General features: G+C 33.5%; 2 protein-coding genes across 3 annotated transcripts; both read left to right on the top strand.

The window, feature by feature from the left end:
• Positions 1 to 834: 834 nt before the first annotated feature.
• On the top strand, positions 835 to 2,884 carry LOC131936126 (uncharacterized). The gene is made up of 4 exons (XM_059293031.1): positions 835 to 1,167; positions 2,158 to 2,216; positions 2,385 to 2,477; positions 2,742 to 2,884. The coding sequence occupies exons 1-4, from the start codon at positions 863 to 865 to the stop codon at positions 2,882 to 2,884; spliced, it is 600 nt and encodes a 199-aa protein (XP_059149014.1). The 5' UTR covers positions 835 to 862.
• An 8,969-nt stretch (positions 2,885 to 11,853) lies between these two features.
• Positions 11,854 to 19,277, top strand: LOC131935742 (uncharacterized). 2 transcript variants are annotated; one of them, XM_059292390.1, is made up of 6 exons: positions 11,854 to 12,208; positions 15,142 to 15,296; positions 17,152 to 17,238; positions 17,543 to 17,647; positions 18,575 to 18,687; positions 18,848 to 18,986. In XM_059292390.1, exons 1-6 carry the CDS (start codon positions 11,946 to 11,948, stop codon positions 18,863 to 18,865), a joined length of 741 nt encoding a protein of 246 aa, XP_059148373.1. In that variant the 5' UTR covers positions 11,854 to 11,945; the 3' UTR covers positions 18,866 to 18,986. The 2 variants fall into 2 exon arrangements, with proteins under 2 accessions (XP_059148373.1, XP_059148366.1); XM_059292383.1 differs by having other exon boundaries at positions 11,855 to 12,208; positions 18,575 to 18,671; positions 18,848 to 19,277.
• The last annotated feature ends 2,015 nt before the right edge of the window (positions 19,278 to 21,292 follow it).

Below are 21,292 nucleotides of genomic sequence, written 5' to 3'. Positions count from 1 at the left end.
TGTAATGGTTTCTCGCCTTATGTTTATTTAAAGTTTTTTTGTATTTATATTATTAGTTTTTAACACATTTCCTTTTTTACTATTTCATTCTTTATTATGTATTTAAAAAATAATAATTAAGAGATGTAATTGCTTTTTAATTTGTTAAGTGCAAATTTATTTAAAGTTTCTTAAGAACACACGTATTTGACTATTTTAAAAAAGGGAAATAAGTCATGGAAGCGGTTTGAATGATTGCCTATCTTACACACTACAACTTTACGATACAGTGTGTGTTAGCTACTGTAGTACATCACAACTGTAGTAGATCTGTTTGTTTTTTTTACAAGAAAATTATTCTTTAACTATAAAAAAAAAAAATTGATCATGGTCGGCTGTGGGCCCCTAAACGGCCTGGGCCACCCCGCATTGCGGGGTCTGGCGGCACTGTATATATGTATATATATATATATATATATATATATATATATATATATATATATATACATATATACATATATATATATATATATATATATATATATATATATATATATATATATATATATATATATATATATATATACATATATACATATATATATATATACATATATATATATATGTATATGTATATATACGCGACTAAGACGTCACCTTTAGCCATATATAATGTAAGCCTGTTATTTTGAACTGCCGTGTTGTTTTCAATTTCTTATTGCCTCATTCATAAACTTTCGTTTTAAACCTGTGATGAAGTTGTAAAGCCGAGGTCTTACCGGGAATTTCCGGAAATTTCCAGGAATTTGCACCCATTTCACAAGTAGGATTCTATCATTCTAGTGGCTATTGACATTTAAAGTGCATCGCCTTTGTGTACGGAATGGCTAGTACAAGTAGGATGCTTCGTATTTTCGGTCGTAGGTTAATTGAGGCAAATAACACTGTTAAACCAATACAGAATATATTTTTTCAAAAGCCCAAAACGAACAATGTAGGTACAAAATGTTTTGTAAACAGCAAGCTGCTACATTCACAAAACAGGCAGGAGGAAGCTGGAGGTAAACTACAGTATAAAACAAAATCAAAATGGCTTCAGTTTGGAAAACTGGGATTGCTGGTGGTAGCATCTACTACAGCAGCAGCGGGCTTCACTTACTTGACTTTATTGAAGGATGTCAAAGCAGGGTAACTTTTACACATTTCTTTCTCTTCTTTAATTCATTGGCTAATTATTATTTATCTAGCAGCTAATTGATCAGATTTAGTCGAATTCATCCTAACAGGCGTGACGTCGATTCTGGACATCCACTCCCCCCACCCACCCCACCCCCTACTCCACATCCATCCCCCCCCCACCTACCCCAACATCCACTCCCACCCCACCCTCCCACCCCCATCAATTTACCCCTTTCCTGTAGTATTTATACTTTGTTGGATGTAACATTAGTTCTGGTAGTAGACATCCAATAAAAAAATAAAATTGCTTTGCTAGACGCACCTATTATATAGACTAATACTAATATTTATATCAAAAGGGTGGGGGGGGGGTAGCCCCGCGGAGGGCGTGCCTTTTATCATCTTATTAGTCGATGTATTTTATGGTGAGGGAGAAATTCCGACTCTAGTTACATAACATGTGGGTTTTGTGTGTAAGGGGTAATGTAACTAGTAAAGGCTATATAGTATACTGTTTACATGATTGTGAGCCTAATTTTTTTTAAAATTGTGATTACAAGAGAGGTTTGTGAACTACTTGGTCGTGGGATAATCAGTTTCTTCCAGGCATCTCTTCGGGGGGGGGGGGGAGGGAGTAGTAAGTCTACCGCCTCCCGAACGAAATGGAATTTATATAGGAAATATATACTTTTAACCCCCAACCCCCCTGAACATTTTAATCCGCCCCCCCCCCCCCCGGAGAAAAAAGTCTGGAAGAAACACTGCATGGCGTCACAAATTTCATTATATAGAAAACATAACTTTACTCAACACAGCAAGTAGAATTAACCATTTGGGATCCATTGGCCTACATTATTTGTTTAACAATATGAATACACATTTTAACATTGTGTCATCTTTGAAAAAAAAAGTCTACAGGGCATACATCAATTTCATCAATTTGATTAGTCTAATAATTATAGATCTAGTCTCTTTTTTTTAAATCTGTAAAATTGAAAGTTTTCCAGAAGAAGAAAGTTTGGTTTACCATCAAGCAACTGAAGAAGTAGACCTAGAAGGTTTGTAGTTTAAAATATAAATCTGGGACTACCTTTATTTTAAGTGACATTAGCTCTACTTATCGTTTATAAATAGTGTCATGTATTGATTAAATTTTAAATAAGTTAGATATATTATGCTTTAGTTTAAGGCTTCTTTAATTCTTATAATTTACATTTTATTTTTAGATAACTTGTTGATAAACGAGAAGGTAAAAGTCTTTACAAAAGATGAACTGAAAGCATTTTGTGAAAAAAATTTTGACAAGCTGAATTTGTATGGTAATTTTAATATGCTTTTTTATAAATACAAATCAGACATGGAAAAGAGCAATGCTCTCTGTGGTTAGAAATTCAAGTGGCTAAAATTAGAATCAATTTACTTACCCACCTTATTCTATCCTTACAATGTTTTATACCATTATGTAAGGTGATAGATTGAAATTAAATTTCATCAAATTAAATCTCAAAGACATCTACATCACTTATAATATCATCCCTATAATAAATGTCTTATTTAGGCAGATGCACTCAACTTTTTTTCAGCTGTTTCTGAAAAAGACATGGAGGACAATAAAGTTTCCTTGCGTGAAGTTTCTGATGATGAGTATAAGAAATTAATGAATGAGAATCTTGATTCTTCCTTCAAAAAAGGTAAAGAAAAATTACAATTACTTGAAGTTGCCTAAAATGAAGTGCTATCTATGTTAAGTTATTTTAAAATATAAATTATATATTATAATGCGCCCCTCTTACAATCTGCTCAATAAATACTTTATCACCAGATGTGCCATTACTAGTACATATCACTTTAAATAATCTGGTTTTAATTGTGAATGTGCTTTAGAGAGCATGTTCATTAATGTATTAGTAGTGGTCCATGATCAACGTCAATATATTTTGCCAAATATATATCCCCCTCCACCACTGTCACTGGAAAGTCAGAAGGCTGCCCTGTCTCTCCCAGTGTTTCTTCCAGACTTTTTTCCCGGGGGGGGGGGGGGGCTTTTGAAATTTTCGGGGGGGGGGGGGGGGGGGGGGGAAGTTAACATTTTGGGGGGGGGGGGGCGGACACTAGTAAAAGAAAGTATGTTTACTATATAAAATCCATCTCGTTTGAAAGGGCCCGTAGACTTTCTTCTGAAGGGCTCTGGCCCCCCTCCCCCCCCCCCCCCGAAGAGATGCTTGGAAGAAACTCTGGTCTCTCCCCTCCACTCCCATTAAAATGACCTCACACTTTGTCAAGTCAACCTTAAATGTACTTTTTATTTGGGTAAGGGGAAATAACCAGGCTAGGAAAACTGTGCTGAAAACATTATTTGAGTAGTTTCCCTTTGTACTGAAATTGCAAATCACTATTTATTGCTATTATATTTTTTTATTTATTTTTATTTTTTTATTTTTAGTGAATCGGGATAAAATTTAGCTTTAAATTCAATGATAAATTTAAAAAAAATTGTACCAAAAAAAATTTGGAATGTGTTACCTCTTCCCCCTATTGATATTAACTAGTTTAATGCATACAGTTTCAGAGACTTATAATTGGATTCCATTACCTTTGTGGAATATGTCCAGTAAATCTGAAAGAATAAAGGACACAAGAAATAAAAACTTGATTCAATTTAAAATGTATGTAATTCAGAAGGTGATATACATTTCAAAAATAAGCCTCAACATTGTTTTATGTTGTACTTTTTCAATATTGGGTGTAATTATACTAAGAAATTATTCCTTAAACCACTTATTTACTACAAGCAATAGCATTGTCTAACCACCCTTGTCCTTATTTTTCGTCTCCCTAGAGATGGGAATTTCGAGGATGCAGAAAAAGACTTTCTGACATTTTCTCCTGATGAACAAGAGGTAAAAATTAAAAAGAATTACCCGATAAGGGTGGGCATAGTTGGTGACCTGACTATAACAGTTCGAGCTGAAAGCACTTTCACGAACACCAAGGCAAAAAAAGAACCCCAGGATAACAGCATACCCACTCTTGAGATAAGATTAAGAACTAAGAAAAACGAAGAAAAAAAAGAGAATGTTATAAAAAATAGATATATAGATAAAGAAGAAAAAGTAGAGAGTGTTACAGAAGCCTCAAGTAAAATCGCTGAGTTGGATGATGTAATAATAAAAAAGTAAATTTGTTGTGTTAGATAAAAATGATTTTAAAATATTTTTATGAAAAGATCACTGAGTTAAATTTTTAATGTATAAATAAATAGTCAAGATAACTATTTTAAACTTAAATACTCTAAATTAAGAGATCTTATTACAATTAAATGCCGTAATTAACTTTCTATAAAAATATAAAAAAATAGCCAAGGTTAAAACTTTCCACTATAATATTTTGTTAAATATTGAAATAACTGTATATGTCAAATTAAGATTTATAATAGTGGAAATTAATTTACTTTATATATGAATATTTGTCATTTTAAGTCTATTTCCCAAGTGATGAGTATGTTTTATTTTAATTTGGTTATATTTTTGTGAAACTACTTTGACAGTTTTAATCTTCTAACTCCTGACCTTTACATCAACTTGGAAGATACTGTTTGGTAATTTATGCTGTATGTTTATCTTAAACCACTGCTGATGTCAAGAAGTGCAGCTATTCATTATTTTTAATCTGATTTATTTCCAATTTTAACACCATATATTATCAGTTCCAAAGCCAGATGTGCACAAAACTTTTTACCCTACTCAAAATAAAATAAGATTGTGCTGCATCTTTATAAGGCATGTGCTCATAAACCCATTTACCCAAAGTCTTGTGTTTAAGATTGTAGGTTGTCTCAAAATCCAATGTCACTTTTGGATAACTGACTCAAGCTGATCATAGTAATGGGGTTTGGGCTATGGTTCACCTTTAATCATATGATTATTATGGTCTTAGAAAAACATACTCAACCACCTCCCATAAGGAACATCAGGCTGAAAAAGCACTTTACCTCAATAAAAATCACATGATCGCTGTTTCTTTCAGTCATCTCCCTTTGAAGTAGGTCCACCCTCCCAGAGGAAATAGAAAAAAAATCTATAAATTATAGAAAAAAATATTATACTTTAGCCCATTTCTCCATCCAGGAAATGTTTTAACTGTGCCCCCCCCCCCCCCCAAACCCCAGTGAAAAAAATTCTGAAAGACACCCTGCACATGTAAAGAAACTGGTTAATTACACATCTATCAAACCATTTAGTCCTATTTTGGCTGCAATCATAAGCTACAATTAGACCTTTGGACTGTATTTGACATTCAAAGTTGAGGAATGAGAATTGTAAAAATATTTTTTTCTAAATTGTAAAGGATTTTTTCATTATTCATTTTATTTATTCTTAATATGTAAATAAAGGAGGGTATTATAGCTTGTCCAATATTGCAGGCAAACTGCACAGTTACTGCACCAGCTCCCTGTTCAATTTCTCACTGAGCAAGGTGTTTTGTGGCCAGAGTTATAGGCCTTGTCTGCTGGTACACAATGCATTCTTGTAAAACATGTTCAGTGTTTTCTGGGGCCATACAATAATGGCATTATAATCAAAAACATTTTTTTTTCTTTTATGTTAACTATTCTAAAGGAGTCCACAAATGCAGAAATTGTTTATTAAACTACACAATGAAATGTTCGTTTTTCAATGCTTAGCCTAACAATCCTGTCAGTTGATTTTTTTACTCTTTTTTTTTTTTTCATTAACAAATAATTTTTTCAGAAATATTTTGTGGACTGCTTAGCTCTTAAGGTGGTCAATGATTTTAGCATGTAAAAGGTTAGGTCTTAAGGTTTATTGTTTTATTGTAAAACCATTGAATTGTACTTAAAATGTTTAACTGTGTACAACCAACCAAATGATGTCACAATATCTGCATATTTACATTTTTTCCAGCTCTTTGTTCTATTTTATTATGTTTCTTAATGGAAGTGGGTACATTTAAGTATTCTAACTTGCAACAGTTTGTAATAGTATACTAGTATACATTATGACCTTACACGTTTTATATGATTTCTGTATAATCAACAAACAAGATTCTACATGAATTAAAATTGTCTTTTTTTAATCAAAGATATTTTTATCTCTTGAAGTATTTAAACTTCCTGTTTGAAATCAGAGCGTCATACTTGTGTTGACAGATATTGAACCTTAAGAAAATTACAAAATTACCTGCCAGTATGACCTTAATTAAGGCACTCCATTTTGTTCTCTGATGATAATATTTCAACAAACATCACCATAAGTTTTTAAAACAACGGGTAAATTTGTCTGCTGAAAAGGGATCTGCGTGGTCGGGTTGGTAAATCTGATGGTTTGTAAACCGAAAACTGAGTTTGAACCCCGGGCAGATTACACTTAATAGCTGGAAACAGCAACTCTTCTAGGAGAGACAACTCCAAAATCAAACAACTTTTGCCTTGTAGTCTGTTCTTGGTTGGACAAAGTGTTTGGAAGAATTTTTTTTAATAATAATCATTAAAAAAGTTTTAAAAAACCCACGTTTTCTGATTGAACTAAAAAGTAGAAAATAAATGCTATACATCACAATAATGCAAGCGATCACTCTACTATAAGCGATGAAAAACGTGGGGCGCCGAAGTAAAAGTTATATTACTATTGATTAGATAATACTATTGACTTTTATTAGGGAGCTTGTAGAGAGTCAACAGTATTAGAAACTGTAAGAAAATCACGGCGCCCCACGTTTTTGATCGCTTATAGTAGAGTGATCGCTTGCATTATTGTGATGTATAGCATTTATTTTCTACTTTTTAGTTCAATCAGAAAACGTGGGTTTTTTTAAACTTTTTTAACACGTTTTTATTAACTCAGCTTCGCGTTTGTGGATGTGTTTGTTGTTAAAATTGACATCGAAAATTAGCCCACTTCTGATTGCTCTAGAGATCTGAAATTTGGAATGCAGGCTACTTTCGCCTAACAATTTCAGATGCAATCATAAAAACTAGCAACAGAGAGGATAGCTCTGACCGAAAAACTTAGAATAAAAAAATCTTTGGACTAAAATCATCAAGCGTGAACGAGAACAGAATAAATAAAACCTTACTAAAAGAAAAAAAAATAGTGTATTAAAAATATTTAAAACAAATTTCGCCGATAGTGCTCATGTAGAAAGCTTGACTTTTTTGGTTGAGGTCTGTAAGCATAGCTAAACATCGCCATGTTTTCAATTATCGCGATGCAAACCATCTTCTCACCCGTCTTACTTAGTAATCTCCTATCCTTTGTTTACAACACGATTACAAAGAAAAAATATCCCCCCCCCCCTCCTTGCTTGAGACATAAAATACAAAAGCGTATTGTGCCTAGTTACAGAAAACAAAAGGGAGGAGTTTAACCATTGTGTCACTTAAATATGAATAGAGTGAATGACTCGTGTATGTTTTGAACGAATGTTAAGATTACTGCATGGTGTTTTATCGGCTTAAAGAAAATAAATTAATAAAATCTAAGAAGATTTTTGTTGTAATTTCCTTTTATATGTGCGTGTGTGTGTCCAATAAGGTGTATAATGTCAACTCCTGAACAAGTCATAGTGAACATTCATTACAGATCTATGAAAAGTAAAAAAAAAAATAACTTATTACAAGTATAAGTGCACAAATATGGTGATATCTGTTTCTTAAAAGTTTGTAAGCAAACATTTGAGTTAAATAACCAAGTATTGTGTGGTAGAAAAAAAAATAGTTGACATGGAAGACAAATTTAAATTGCTTTATAGGTAGAGCTTTGTAATCTACAACATTTTTTCTTCAGATATCTGACTCTAGGAAAAAGTTCATTGTTCAAACTTATTTAGTGTCAGTGGACTCTGCCATAACTAGTACAAACACAAGGTTTCAAAATTTTAAAGACGTGTCTTCCAAGTTTTGTTGCTTAGACCCAAAACATTTTCTATTAGATGACAGTTTGATACATTTGGAGCAATTGCGAGTGACGTACTCGGATGTTGTTGAAAGTGGAACTGAAGTAGTGGAGGAATTCGTATAATTTACAACATTTTACAAAGACGTTTTTAGTGTAAGCAGTGAAAACAAGGGAGTTTCAACTGAAAATGAAAAAGAATCTCTGGAAATAGCGTGGACATTTAACAGCATTTTGAAATTCATGTATCCAAACCTGTCTACTTTGTATCGTATATTTCTGACTTCACCAATAAGCAGTGCCGGAGCAGAAAGATCCTTCAGCCGTCTTAAACTCCTGAAAACATACATCCGTTCTACTATGAACGAAGACAGATTGTCCAGCTTAGCCCTGATTACGATTGAACGGCATTTAGCTTCTGATGTTAATTAAAAGGAAGTGATTGATAATTTTGCTAAAATGAAACCTTGACAAAAAGGATGTAGTAGTTCTAACAAAAGTTCTAGAGTACAGGATAAAACAAAATTGTTATCAAACGTGTTGCATAGGCCTTAGTAAATTATTGTTGTTTCTTTTTAAATTTAAAATGAATATCGTTTTGTAAAACTGATTTAAGCAATAAAAAAAAAATTCATAAAAAACGTTTTAATAACAAGCTTTTATGTAATGATGCACTAAAAAGTAGAAAATAAATTATAGACTACTATTTAAATAACTATAAAGAAAAGCGTGGGTCACTTTAGTATCTATTGGATACCTTTACTAATGTTAAGGAAGACACCCACGCTTTTCTTTATAGTTATTTAAATAGTAGTCTATAATTTATTTTCTACTTTTTAGTGCATCATTACATAAAAGCTTGTTATTAAAACGTTTTTTATGAATTTTTTTTTCAGTACTTTACATGTTTTATCTACAATAGAGTTACATGACTAAAAACCATTGCGCGCCTACTGAATATCACGTTCAGTAGGCGCGCAATGGTTTTTGAACGCAGCCATTACGTGGTCGTGATGGCGCAGCTATTGATGACGCGTGTGGTGTGGTTGGCTAGACATGCCTACTAATTCGGTCCAAATTTTAATTAATTCATAAAAAATCAATTAGGCATCCAATTAAGTCAAATTTAGTTTCAGATTGCATTGTCTTCATGTCTTGACCCACGTGCCAACTGTGAATCGTGTCGGTCAAGTAGAACTGTCCGAATTTTCACTCCTGCGTTTCCGTCTAGACTGACGACTGACGACTTACGACAGACAGAGGAAGTGAGTTAAATAAAAGCTTGTAAAAAAAAAATTCATAAAAAACGTTTTAATAACAAGCTTTTATGTAATGATGCACTAAAAAGTAGAAAATAAATTATAGACTACTATTTAAATAACTATAAAGAAAAGCGTGGGTCACTTTAGTATCTATTGGATACCTTTACTAATGTTAAGGAAGACACCCACGCTTTTCTTTATAGTTATTTAAATAGTAATCTATAATTTATTTTCTACTTTTTAGTGCATCATTACATAAAAGCTTGTTATTAAAACGTTTTTTATGAATTTTTTTTTCAGTACTTTACATGTTTTATCTACAATAGAGTTACATGACTAAAAACCATTGCGCGCCTACTGAATATCACGTTCAGTAGGCGCGCAATGGTTTTTGAACGCAGCCATTACGTGGTCGTGATGGCGCAGCTATTGATGACGCGTGTGGTGTGGTTGGCTAGACATGCCTACTAATTCGGTCCAAATTTTAATTAATTCATAAAAAATCAATTAGGCATCCAATTAAGTCAAATTTAGTTTCAGATTGCATTGTCTTCATGTCTTGACCCACGTGCCAACTGTGAATCGTGTCGGTCAAGTAGAACTGTCCGAATTTTCACTCCTGCGTTTCCGTCTAGACAGACTGACGACTGACGACAGAGGAAGTGAGTTAAATAAAAGCTTGTAAAAATATCTTTATTTACGCGACTTATGCATTCCAATTTTTAGAATAGCCATAATGCTATTATAAAGAAAATTGTACTATGATGCCAAAAACAGACTACGCCCTATATTATATATATATATATATATATATATATATATATATATATATATATATATATATATATATATATATATATATATATATATATATATATTTGTATATAGAACATATTACAAGTTCAGCGCCTATTTTGCTATTTTCGCCCCCCCCCCCCTTTACACTGAAAACCTGGATACGCCTCTGGCTGTAAGGTATGGGAACATTTGAAAGATAATACAAACAGGGGCAGTGTTAGGGATGGGAACTTATGGTACATACATACCAGAGGCGTATCCAGGTTTTCGGTGTTGGGTGAGCAAAAATAGCAAAAAGATGCGCCGAATTTTTAATGTTCTATATACGTATATATATATATATATATATATATATATATATATATATATATATATATATATATATATATATATATATATATATATATATATAGCCACAAGGTTGTGTTTGCGTTTGTGTTTGTTGTTGTGTTTGCGCTTATGTTTTTTTTTGTGGTTGGTTGAGGTTAGGGTTAAGTTTACAGTTAGAGTTAGTTTGAAGTTTAAAATGTATGAGTCCATATTTGCATAAACATTTCATTGGAAAAGTAGTATACTCTCTAAACCCGGGCAACGACGATTATATGCAGCTAAAAAAAACACACAAGTCACGTTTCTTTACACATGTGTTTTTCACAGGACGGCTATATATATAAATTAGAAAGTCGGTTAACATTGTGGTCCATAGGATGTGGTCGACATCATGTTGTCTAGCGGTGTAGTTTACTCGATGTACCCTCGTTTAAATTACAAAGTCAGTTAATACTCCAACAAACTCGTAGAGGTTAGGTATGACAGTTAAGTAAATCTCATGTATTTAGCTTCTCTTCACATTAACCTTCACTTTTTACTCCAACCTTCAACTGTGTCCCCCGCATTCAATCCTACACACCTCCTCTTCCACTCACAACCCACCCGCTGTCACTCGAATGGTCTCTTGCCTTGTTACCCTCGTTCGCAACAAAACATACACGTCAACACTCCCGGCCTTGCGCAATAATACCGTATACACACACAAACGCAGTGATCCACGAATACAGCTTTCATACACATGACATCACAGTTAACGTGTGTGTATACGATATGATTTACATGATATATAACTAATTTGCTTTCTTTCATAAAAGCTTTGGTGGCTCATGAGATCTTATTCATATTTTAGATGTGTATCTAGTAATGCATAAAAAGACAAACCCACAGGCACACAAACCAAAATACTTTAATTTATATTTAGACGTCCCTATAGACAGCATACCTTCGATCTCGGAATAAAGGAAATTCAAAGGCACAGGGTTATAGTGACATTTAGCTTACACCGAAACTTCGGTTAATCGGTCGATCTGTTGTATGTCTCTATGTCTTCCTGTCTCTCTGTCTGTCTGATTGTCTCTTTGTCTGTTTCTCTTTCTGACTACCAAGAAATTCCTTGAATTGGTAATAATATGTGAGGGATTATCTAGAAATGTTGTCAGACTGGTTTTGTGCTTTTGCACACACACACACAAACACACACACACAAACACAAACCCACACACACACACACAAACACCCACATACACACAATGCGATTCTGCGAACGCAGTTTTTTGGGCGTTGCTTACGCATTAAGCAACTGTCTGGTGTTTTTTTTTACACTTTGCACGCATAATAGGGTGATAATTTTAACCAATGGGGTGTCTTTTCTAGTCAAAACAACGTTGAACATGTGGAATTTCCCCTCATCTTAATTTCGAGAAAATATATCATTTAGGACATAGGGTTAAGGCAACGCAGTTGTGAACCGAGTTCAACTAGAATGTTTTGTCGTCAGTTTGTCGTGTCGCAGTTAACTCGAAAACCGATACAGCATGCACTTTTTCATAAGTCTGAAACAAACAGTTTAAATTCTTTGATAAACGGTAAATTGTTACATAAGTATAGCAGACAGGAAGGAGCAAGTGAAAGGCCAATACAAAATATTTATAAAGCAAAATGGCTTCAGTTTGGAAAGCTGGGAATTTTGGCGGCATCGGCAGCAGCAGGCTTCACTTATTGGACATTATTGGATGTCAAAGCAGGGTAATGTTTCTCCTTTTATTTTGATTCGGTAAGGATCGTGCATATAGTATATCTACTATCCCTTTCTATATAAATATGTTATACCCCACGCAGCATGACATAACATTTATTTAGACTTTAGACCATTCCTCTTGTCATGATAAGAACAAAAGGTCGACATACGGTCAAACCTACAGGCCATAAGGTTGACAAGCATAATGTTGATATTCAAAACTGTCTGCTCGACATCCCCAAAAGAGGGATATCCAAGGGATAAACATGTATAGGCTTAGTTATTAAATACTAGCGTGCCCATCCCCGCGCGTTGACGCGGGGATAGAAGAGAGTCTGAAAGATATATAAGAAGGGTTTCATCAATGCGTTACCAATTATTCTTAGACTTGTGACTTTTTTCTTTATAAACTGAGTTGTTTAAATGTAAACAATGCCTGTGCTTGGATTATATTTAACGGGGCGCGGGTTAACCTACCGCATGAAAGCCGTGCGTGTACGTTAATCCCTTACCGTATAAGTGAGATAGAACAGGATTCCGCCAGGGGCGGGTTAAGATTTTTTAGGTGTCCATATCTTTCAATTAATATATATATATATATATTAAGCAATGTGTGTGTGTCTGTGTGTCTGTCTTTTATGCATTACTACACCTTTCATCCGATCGCCACAGGGCGCGATTTGTTTTTTCTCTATACACAGTATATAAAAATAAAAGTCAATTGCAGTTTCACACCGCTCATCCGATCGCCATCAAACTTTTTGGCGTTGATTAGAACACTCAGTGTTAAAACTTCAACAGGCGCAACCGCCGACACAGCTTAGATTGCACGATCCGAAGCGTCCCTGGCTCTCCTGCGAGCACTATGGCACATAAGTTCGTTTAAGAAAAACTATTTACTAAAGACATGATGGGCAACAATAATCGTTGACTATATCGAACCAGGCGCGTCCCCCGGCGCTCCTGTAGGATTTGATTTGGCACCCTGGGCTTTCCCATGAGCGTAACGGCGCCTGCGTTCGTTCTAAACAGTGCGATAGACAATGGATAAAATGGGGTGTTACAGTCGCTCACTAAATTGAATCAGGTGTGTCCTTCGGTGCCCTGGTAGCAGTGGCGTAGGCAGGGGGGGGGGTATGGGGGTTACAACCCCCATGAACCCCTTCTTAAAAAAATTACTATCATAATACTACTGTTACTTATTTAAATCTATTTATGAATCAGTATATATGTATAATTGTATAATTGTATATGTATGTTTAGAACAGTCATCTAAAAACCCCCACACACCTTACCACCACAATTGTGCAGAGCGACATTAATGTCACACCTAGGTATACGCTGGGTAGGATATTCACCTAAAACGGCAGGACTGTGGTGAATGAAGTTGAACCAACCCCCCCCAACCCACCCCGAACTGATCTGGTAAGTACATTTGGGAAAACGCGTAATTAGGTACCAAAGTTCCATGCCGCCAGAATCATAGCTTTTGAAACAGGTAAAACTCTAAATGTTGTTTAAAGAGGTGTGTGATCAATACAGTGATCTAACCCACACCATATCATTATGTTAAAAATGAATCTTTAAAGAACACAATAAACAGTAGCTAATTAAAAAGGATGAATGATTGAAACTGCAAGATCAATAATTTAAATATATGTATTATGCTATTATTCAGATTGTTCCACCTATTAGACTTAGCTTTAAATTGCATAGAAAAGTTTGATTTTATACCAACTCTGATTAAAAAACTTACATTATGCTGAAATATTTTATGATAACAATATATTTAATTCTGATTGTAGACAAACTATTTTTGTAGAAACGAATAGTATTAAGCTAGTATATTACGTATTAAATTAATTATTGATCTGTATTGACATTTACAACTAAATTTGGAGACATACACATAGAAATACACATAGTTATATTTAGAGAGTAATTATTTCACCTAGTTCACTCGACTTAATTAATATTCTAGGAACCATTATGTCAAATTGTTTTTTTTACAAGGATTACAAAACAGATTAAGTTGCGTTAGTTGTTTTTGGTTGTAGTGTATATATATATATATATATATATATATATATATATATATATATATATATATATATATATATATATATATATATATATATATATATATATACTCTATTACAGCATAGCAGGTTGTTGTTTTTATTTTTGAGGTATAACAAATAACCAGATAAACTGTGTATTTTGACATTTTGGCGATGTGAGATGAGAATTGCTATAAGTTTAGGGTATTAGCTCATTTTAAAATAAACCGGGAGTGATCTCACCTAAACTTTCACGAATATTCTTATACAAAACAACAGGGGATGGCAACTCGGGATATAGACATTATTTTAATGATTTTTTTTCGAGATATCGGAAATAGCGAAAATTACTACTTCCGATCGACGGAAATTACCCAAAATTTGACAGATGGCAGAGAATTAGATCTTTCACTTACATGTGAAATTTCACACACACACACGCACGCACACACACACACAGACATACGGCCTTTAAGCTAGTTAGTTATTTCTTCGCTTTGTCACTAATAGCGTGCAACGTGTAGTTGTAGGCTTTTAAAAAACCAAAAGTAGAATCAATGCCACTTCCGGTTATCAGAAATTTCTGAAAAATTGAATCAGAACTACAAAATTGTTGTAGTACTTACACATACAATTTCCTCAACCAAGCCGCGACGGTACTCAAGTTATAGTGTTCACAGACATACACACACAGACATACAGACACAATTGCAAAATTAAGATTTTCCGAATAAGAAAAGTCTAAAACGTCGAGATTCGTGAAAATCTCGATTTTGATTTTTTGCACGATAACAATACTTTCTCTATACTCCGTATACGCTAAAGTATAAATGTAATATACGCTTTATTTAATAAGTTTTCTATTTGTGTGCACCAAACAGTTCATCTTCAGGACAAGGATCAGGCGGTGGATTAGGCCCGTCATCAGGTGGTGGGTTAAGCCCGTCATCAGGCGGTGGATTAGGCTCCTCATCAAGCTCACCACTCAACATTATACTTCGCGTTGCATTAAATTGGATGTTAAATAGGCTTACAGGTATCACGCACATTTATCATAGAAAACAAACTTTTCTGGGTTTTTTTAAAATATTCATCTAAATGAACCTTTTATGAACATTTTCTACCAATTATTTTTATAATGTTAATTAGGCGTACTTTAATTTACATTTCAATAACCAAGGGCTACGCGATAGTTTATCTCATTAAAAATGCCTAATTTTGATTAATATCTTTGTTTTACTAATGACACAATTTTAAAAGAAACAAATTTATTACTAAAATCAGGGGAAGTTTGGTTTTAATCTTTGATTTATATATTTTCAATATAAAACCGCGTTACTTTTAATTATTTAATAAACTTCTTAAAATGTTGCACATTTTTAACATATCAGATAGTTGATTTCAGTTTTTGTTTTTTTCTCAAAATTATTTTCTTTGACACATTGTTCACGAGTTTTCAAATGTTACAAAGTTATGTGGCTAAAATTCGGTATATAATATGATTAGAATTTCAAATTCTTGACATTAATTAGGTTCACTTTCATTAAAAAGACTTGTTGAAGATTTGTATGTTAATGTAAGCCCAAACCCTTAATTTTCGCTCACATAAAAGTAAAAAAATTCATAAAATATTTATTATCCCTCAAAGTCAAATAAAAGTGGAACAAAATATACATCGGTGTGTTACGTATACAATTGGGAATGTTCATTTCTTAAATGTTAATACTTATTTTCGTAATCGTGTACATAAATATGTTACCAAATATTATAACAGCTGTCATTTGAAAGTTAATTTCAAGGTCACAACACCTTTCAACGACATTTTCTTACTCGTAATCATATGCATAGTAATTGTATAAAATATTAGCCCCTGTATTTATTAATAAAGAAATTGTACCGATCGTAAGCCGTGGTATAATCTGTATGTCTGAAGTTAATCCAATATCCATAAAATATGCATCTTATTTTATCGCTTTAAAATTTAAATACCTAAGCCAAATGTAGGTCAGCAAAGTCACTAACAAAATTAAAAACCTCAATAAAGTTATGTAAAATTAGGAGTAAATATCACATGACAAATCATTTCAAGGACAAAGGATCTCAGCATAAAATATATCACTGCAAAACAGAACTTTCTTGTATATTTTTATACACTAACAGTAAGTGAGTGAGAATTTCATATCAAATCGGGCAATAGAAAAGATTGTATAGTTGTTTTTACTTTCTCGTATATACGAAGTATAGAGAAAGTCTTGTACGTTTTACACCTCCCTGAGTCGGAAAATATATTTGTGCAATCTTGTCCGTATGTCTGTGTGTATGTCTGTGTGTGTGTCTGTGTGTGTCTGTGTGTGTGTCTGTAAACACGATAACTTGAGTACCGTTACAGCTAGGTTGATGAAATTTCATATATAAGTACTTTATCAAAATCGAAGATCCGTATCAACTTTTGAGCGATTTCCGATAACCGAAAGTGGTACTTTTTCTACTTTGAATTTTTCAAAAGCCTATAACTTGGGTACTATTTCAGATAGATAAATGAAATTTAACATGTAAGTAAAAGATTTACTCCTCTACCTTCTATCAAATTTTGAGTAATTTCTGTTGTCCGGAAGTAGTAATTTACGCTATTTTCGATTTCTCAAAAAACGCATGTAAATTTTTAAAGTACTAACTAATAATATTCCGCACTATTATGCACATTTTGTTTTGGCGTTCGCTTGGTGCGCAATTCTTTTTTCTATGAGATTTTATTCTATTTTAAAAAGTTCAAGTATTTAAAATGAATTAAAAATCATGTCATGTATTGATTACATTTTAAATAAATTAGATATATTATGCTTTATTTTTTTAGAATTCTTTAATTCTTATAATTGATATTTTATTTTTAGATAACAATATAGATAATCTAGAATGGTTTACAAAAGATAAACTGAAAGCATTTTGTGAAAAAAATCCTGACCAGCTGAAGTTTTATGGTAATTTTATTATGCTTTTTATAATTTTATAAATACAAATCAGACATGGAAAAGAGCAATGCTCTCTGTGGGAAGAAATTCAACTAGCTAGAACATTAGAATCAACTTACACTTTTAGTAGGCCTAAATTTTATTTTTTTTGTAATGCTTTACAATGTTTTATACCATTATGCAAGCTGATAGATTGAAATTAGATTTCATCAACATGATTTTCAAAGACATCTACATCACCTCTCACACCATCCCAACAATAAATGTCTTATTTAGCTACTACTAAAGGCAGATACATTAAACTTTTTTTCAGCTGTTTTTGAAAAAGACGTGAACAATAAGGTTGTGATGCGTAAACTTTCTAATGATGAGTATAAGAAGTTGATAAATGAGAAGTTTGATTCTTCCTTCAAAGATGGTAAAGAAAAATTACAATTACTTGCAGTTGCCTAAAATGAAATGCTATCTACGTTAAGTTATTTTAAAATATAGTTTTGGCAGTAAATTATATATTATAATGCGCCCCTCTTACAATCTGCTCAACATCAATATATTTTGTCAAATATATATCCCCCTCCACCACAGTCACTGGAAAGTCAAAAGGCTGCCCTGTTCTCTCCCAGTTTTTCTTCCAGACTTTTTTCTCCGGGGCGAGGGAGGGGCGGTCAACATTTTTCGGGGGGGGGGGGGGGGGGGCGGACACTAGTAAAAGTGTATGTTTACTATATAAAATCCATCTCGTTCGAAGAGATGCCTAAAAGAAACTCTGGTCTCTCCCCCTCCACTCCCAGTAACAGAGTTTCTTCCAGACTTTTTTCTCCGGGGTGGGGGGGGTGGAGGGGGGGGGGGGTGGACTTTTTTCGGGGGGGGGGGGGGCGGACACTGTTAAAAGTATATAGTTTCTATACAAATCATATAAATTTCATTTCGTTCGGGGAGGGGTAGATTTTTTTCGAGGGGGGCTTGAACCCCCTCCCCCCCCCCCCCCCCCCCCCCCCCCCCGGTGAGATGCCTGGAAGAAACTCTGCCCATTAAAATGATCTCACAATTTGTCTACCTTATTTTTATTTGGGTAAGGGGATATAACCAGGCTAGGAAAACTGTGCTGAAAGCATTATTTGAGTAGTTTCCCTTTGTACTGAAATTGCAAATCCCTATTGCTTTTATATTTATTTATTTATTTATTTTTTATTTTAGTAAATCTTGATACAATTTAGCTTTAGATTAATTGATCAATTTTAAGAAAAATATGCCCAAAAACATTAGGATTTGTTACAAAATGACTTTAACCTTTCTTATCTCTTCCCCCTATTGATATTAACTAGTTTAATGCATACCGTTTCAGAGGCTGCGAACTGGATTCCATTACCCTGGTGGAATATATCTAGTAAATCTGTAAGAAAAAAGGACACACGAAATGAAAACTTGCGTCAATTTGAAATGTACGTAATTCAGAAGGTGATATACATTTCAAAATAAGCCTCAACATTGTTTTATGTTGTACTTTTTCAATATTGAGTGTAATTATACTAAGAAATTATTCCTTAAACCACTTATTTTTTTACAAGCAGTAGAATTGTCTAACCACACATTTCCTTGTCTTACTTTTTCTCCCTAGATTTGGGGACTACAATGATACAGAAAAAGACTTTCTGACATTTTCACCTGTAGAACAAGAGTTAAAAAAAGAAAAGAATTACCAGATAAGGGTGGGAACAGTTGGTGACCTGACTCTAACAGCTCGAGCTGTAAGCAGTAACGGATCACCCACTCTTGAGATGAGAAAAAATGGGAATGTTATAAAATATAGATATGTAGATAAAGAAGAAAAAGTAGAGAGTGTTACAGAAGCCTCAAGTAAAATCCCTGAGTTGGATGATGTCATAAAAATAAAGTAAATTTGTTGTGTTAGATAAAAATGATTTTAAAATATTTTTATGAAAAGATCACTGAGTTAAAAAAAAGCCCAAGGCTAAAACACCCCACTCTAATATTTTGTTAAATATTGAAATAACAGTATAGGGGTCATCCATAAATGACGTCACACTCGTAGGGGGGAGGGGGGGTCCGTAATTTTGTGACGATGTGCGATGAGGGGGAGGGGGGGGGTCAGATGTTGCGACGTCACATTTTTGCATTATAAAAAAGCAATGTTAGAAAACGAATTTTAGACGTTATTTCGCGTTTTAGATAACTGTTTTAATAAATTGTAATAGTTTAGACAAGATTTTGGAAAAATATCAATGTTTTAAAAAAATTCAACTGCAATTTTGAGGGGGGCTGTAGGTTGAGGTGTGACGTCATTTTAGGGGGGGGGGGGGGTCTGGCTTTTTGTGACGAAGTGTGACGGAGGGGAGGGGGGGGGGGGAGGTAAAAATCGTCAAAAAAAGCGTGACGTCATTTATGGATGACCCCATATTCCAAATTTATATTTATACTAGTGGAAATTAATTTATTTTATTAAGGAATATTTATCATTTTAAGTCTATTTCCCACGTGATGAGTATGTTTTATTTTAATTTGGTTATTTTTTTGTGATATTACTTTAACAATTTTAATCTTCTAACTCCTGATCTTTACATCAACTTGGAAGATACTGTTTGGTAAATTTATGCTGTATGTTTATCTTAAACCACTGCTGGTGTCAAGAAGTGTAGCTGTTCATTATTTTGAATTTGTCTGATTGATTTCGTCCAATTTTAACACCATGTCAGACCCAAAGACAGAATTGTACATGGGGTTTGGGCTATGGTTCACCTTTAATCATATGATTATTATGGTCTTAGAAAAACATACTCTACCACCTTCCATGAGGAACATCAGGCTGAAAAAGCACTTTACCTCAATAAAAATCACATGATCACTGTTTCGTTCAGTCATTTCCCCTGAAGTAGGTCTACCCTCCCAGAGGGAATAGAAAAAAAATCTATAAATTATAGAAAACAATATTATACTTTAGCCCATTTCCCCATCCAGGAAATGTTTTAACTGTGCCCCCACCCAACCCCAGTGAAAAAAATTCTGAAAGAAACCCTGCACATGTAAAGAAACTGGTTAAGTACACATCTATCAAACCATTAATCCCAATTTGGCTGCAATGATAAGCTACCATTAGACCTCTACTGTATCTGACATACAAAGTTGAGGAATGAGAATTGTAAAAATATTTTTTTCTAAATTGTAAAGCATTTTTTCATTATTCTTTTTATTTGTTCTTAATATGTAAATAATGGAGGGTATTATAGCTTGTTCAATAATTTCTCACTTAGCAGGGTGTTTTATGGCCAGTTATAGGCCTTGTCTGCTGGTACACAATGCATTCTTGTAAAACATGTTCAGTGTTTTCTGGGGCCATACAGCAATGGCATTATAATCAAAAACATTTTTTTTTCTTTTATGTAAACTAAAGGAGTCCACAAATGCAGAAATTGTTTATTAAACTACACAATAAACTGTTCGTTTTTCAATGCTTAGCCTAACAATCCTGTCAGTTTTTTTACTTGTTTTTTTTTTCACCAACAAATAATTTTTTCAGAAATATTTTGTGGACAGGTTAGCTCTAAAGGTGGTTAATGATTTTAGCATGTAAACGGTTAAGTCTTAAGGTTTATTGTTTCATTGTAAAACCATTGAATTGTACTTAAAATGTTTAACTGAGTACAACCAACCAAATGATGTCACAACATCTGCATATTTACATTTTTTCCAGCTCTTTGTTCTGTTATTAATAGTATGTTTCTTTATGGAAGTGGGTACATTTAAGTATTCTAACTTGCAACAGTTTGTAATAGTATACATTATGACCTTACACTTTTTATATGATTTCTGTATAATCAACAAACAAGATTCTACATGAATTAAAATTGTCTTTTTTTAATCAAAGATATTTTTATCTCTTGAAGTATTTAAACTTCCTGTTCGAAATCAGTTCGTCATACTTGCGTTAACAGACATAAAACCTTAAGAAAATTACAAAAGCAGAATAATAATAAATTGCAAAGTGCCATGCACATTTGTGTTGACATTTTTGCAGGTAGTCAAATGTGTACCCCTCCCCCTCCAT

The sequence above is a fragment of the Physella acuta genome, unplaced genomic scaffold (assembly GCF_028476545.2).
Source record: "Physella acuta isolate Inbredline_101_S28 unplaced genomic scaffold, ASM2847654v3 ptg000013l, whole genome shotgun sequence".
NCBI lineage: Eukaryota > Metazoa > Mollusca > Gastropoda > Physidae > Physella > Physella acuta.
This window is presented reverse-complemented; position numbering and strand designations above follow the sequence as displayed.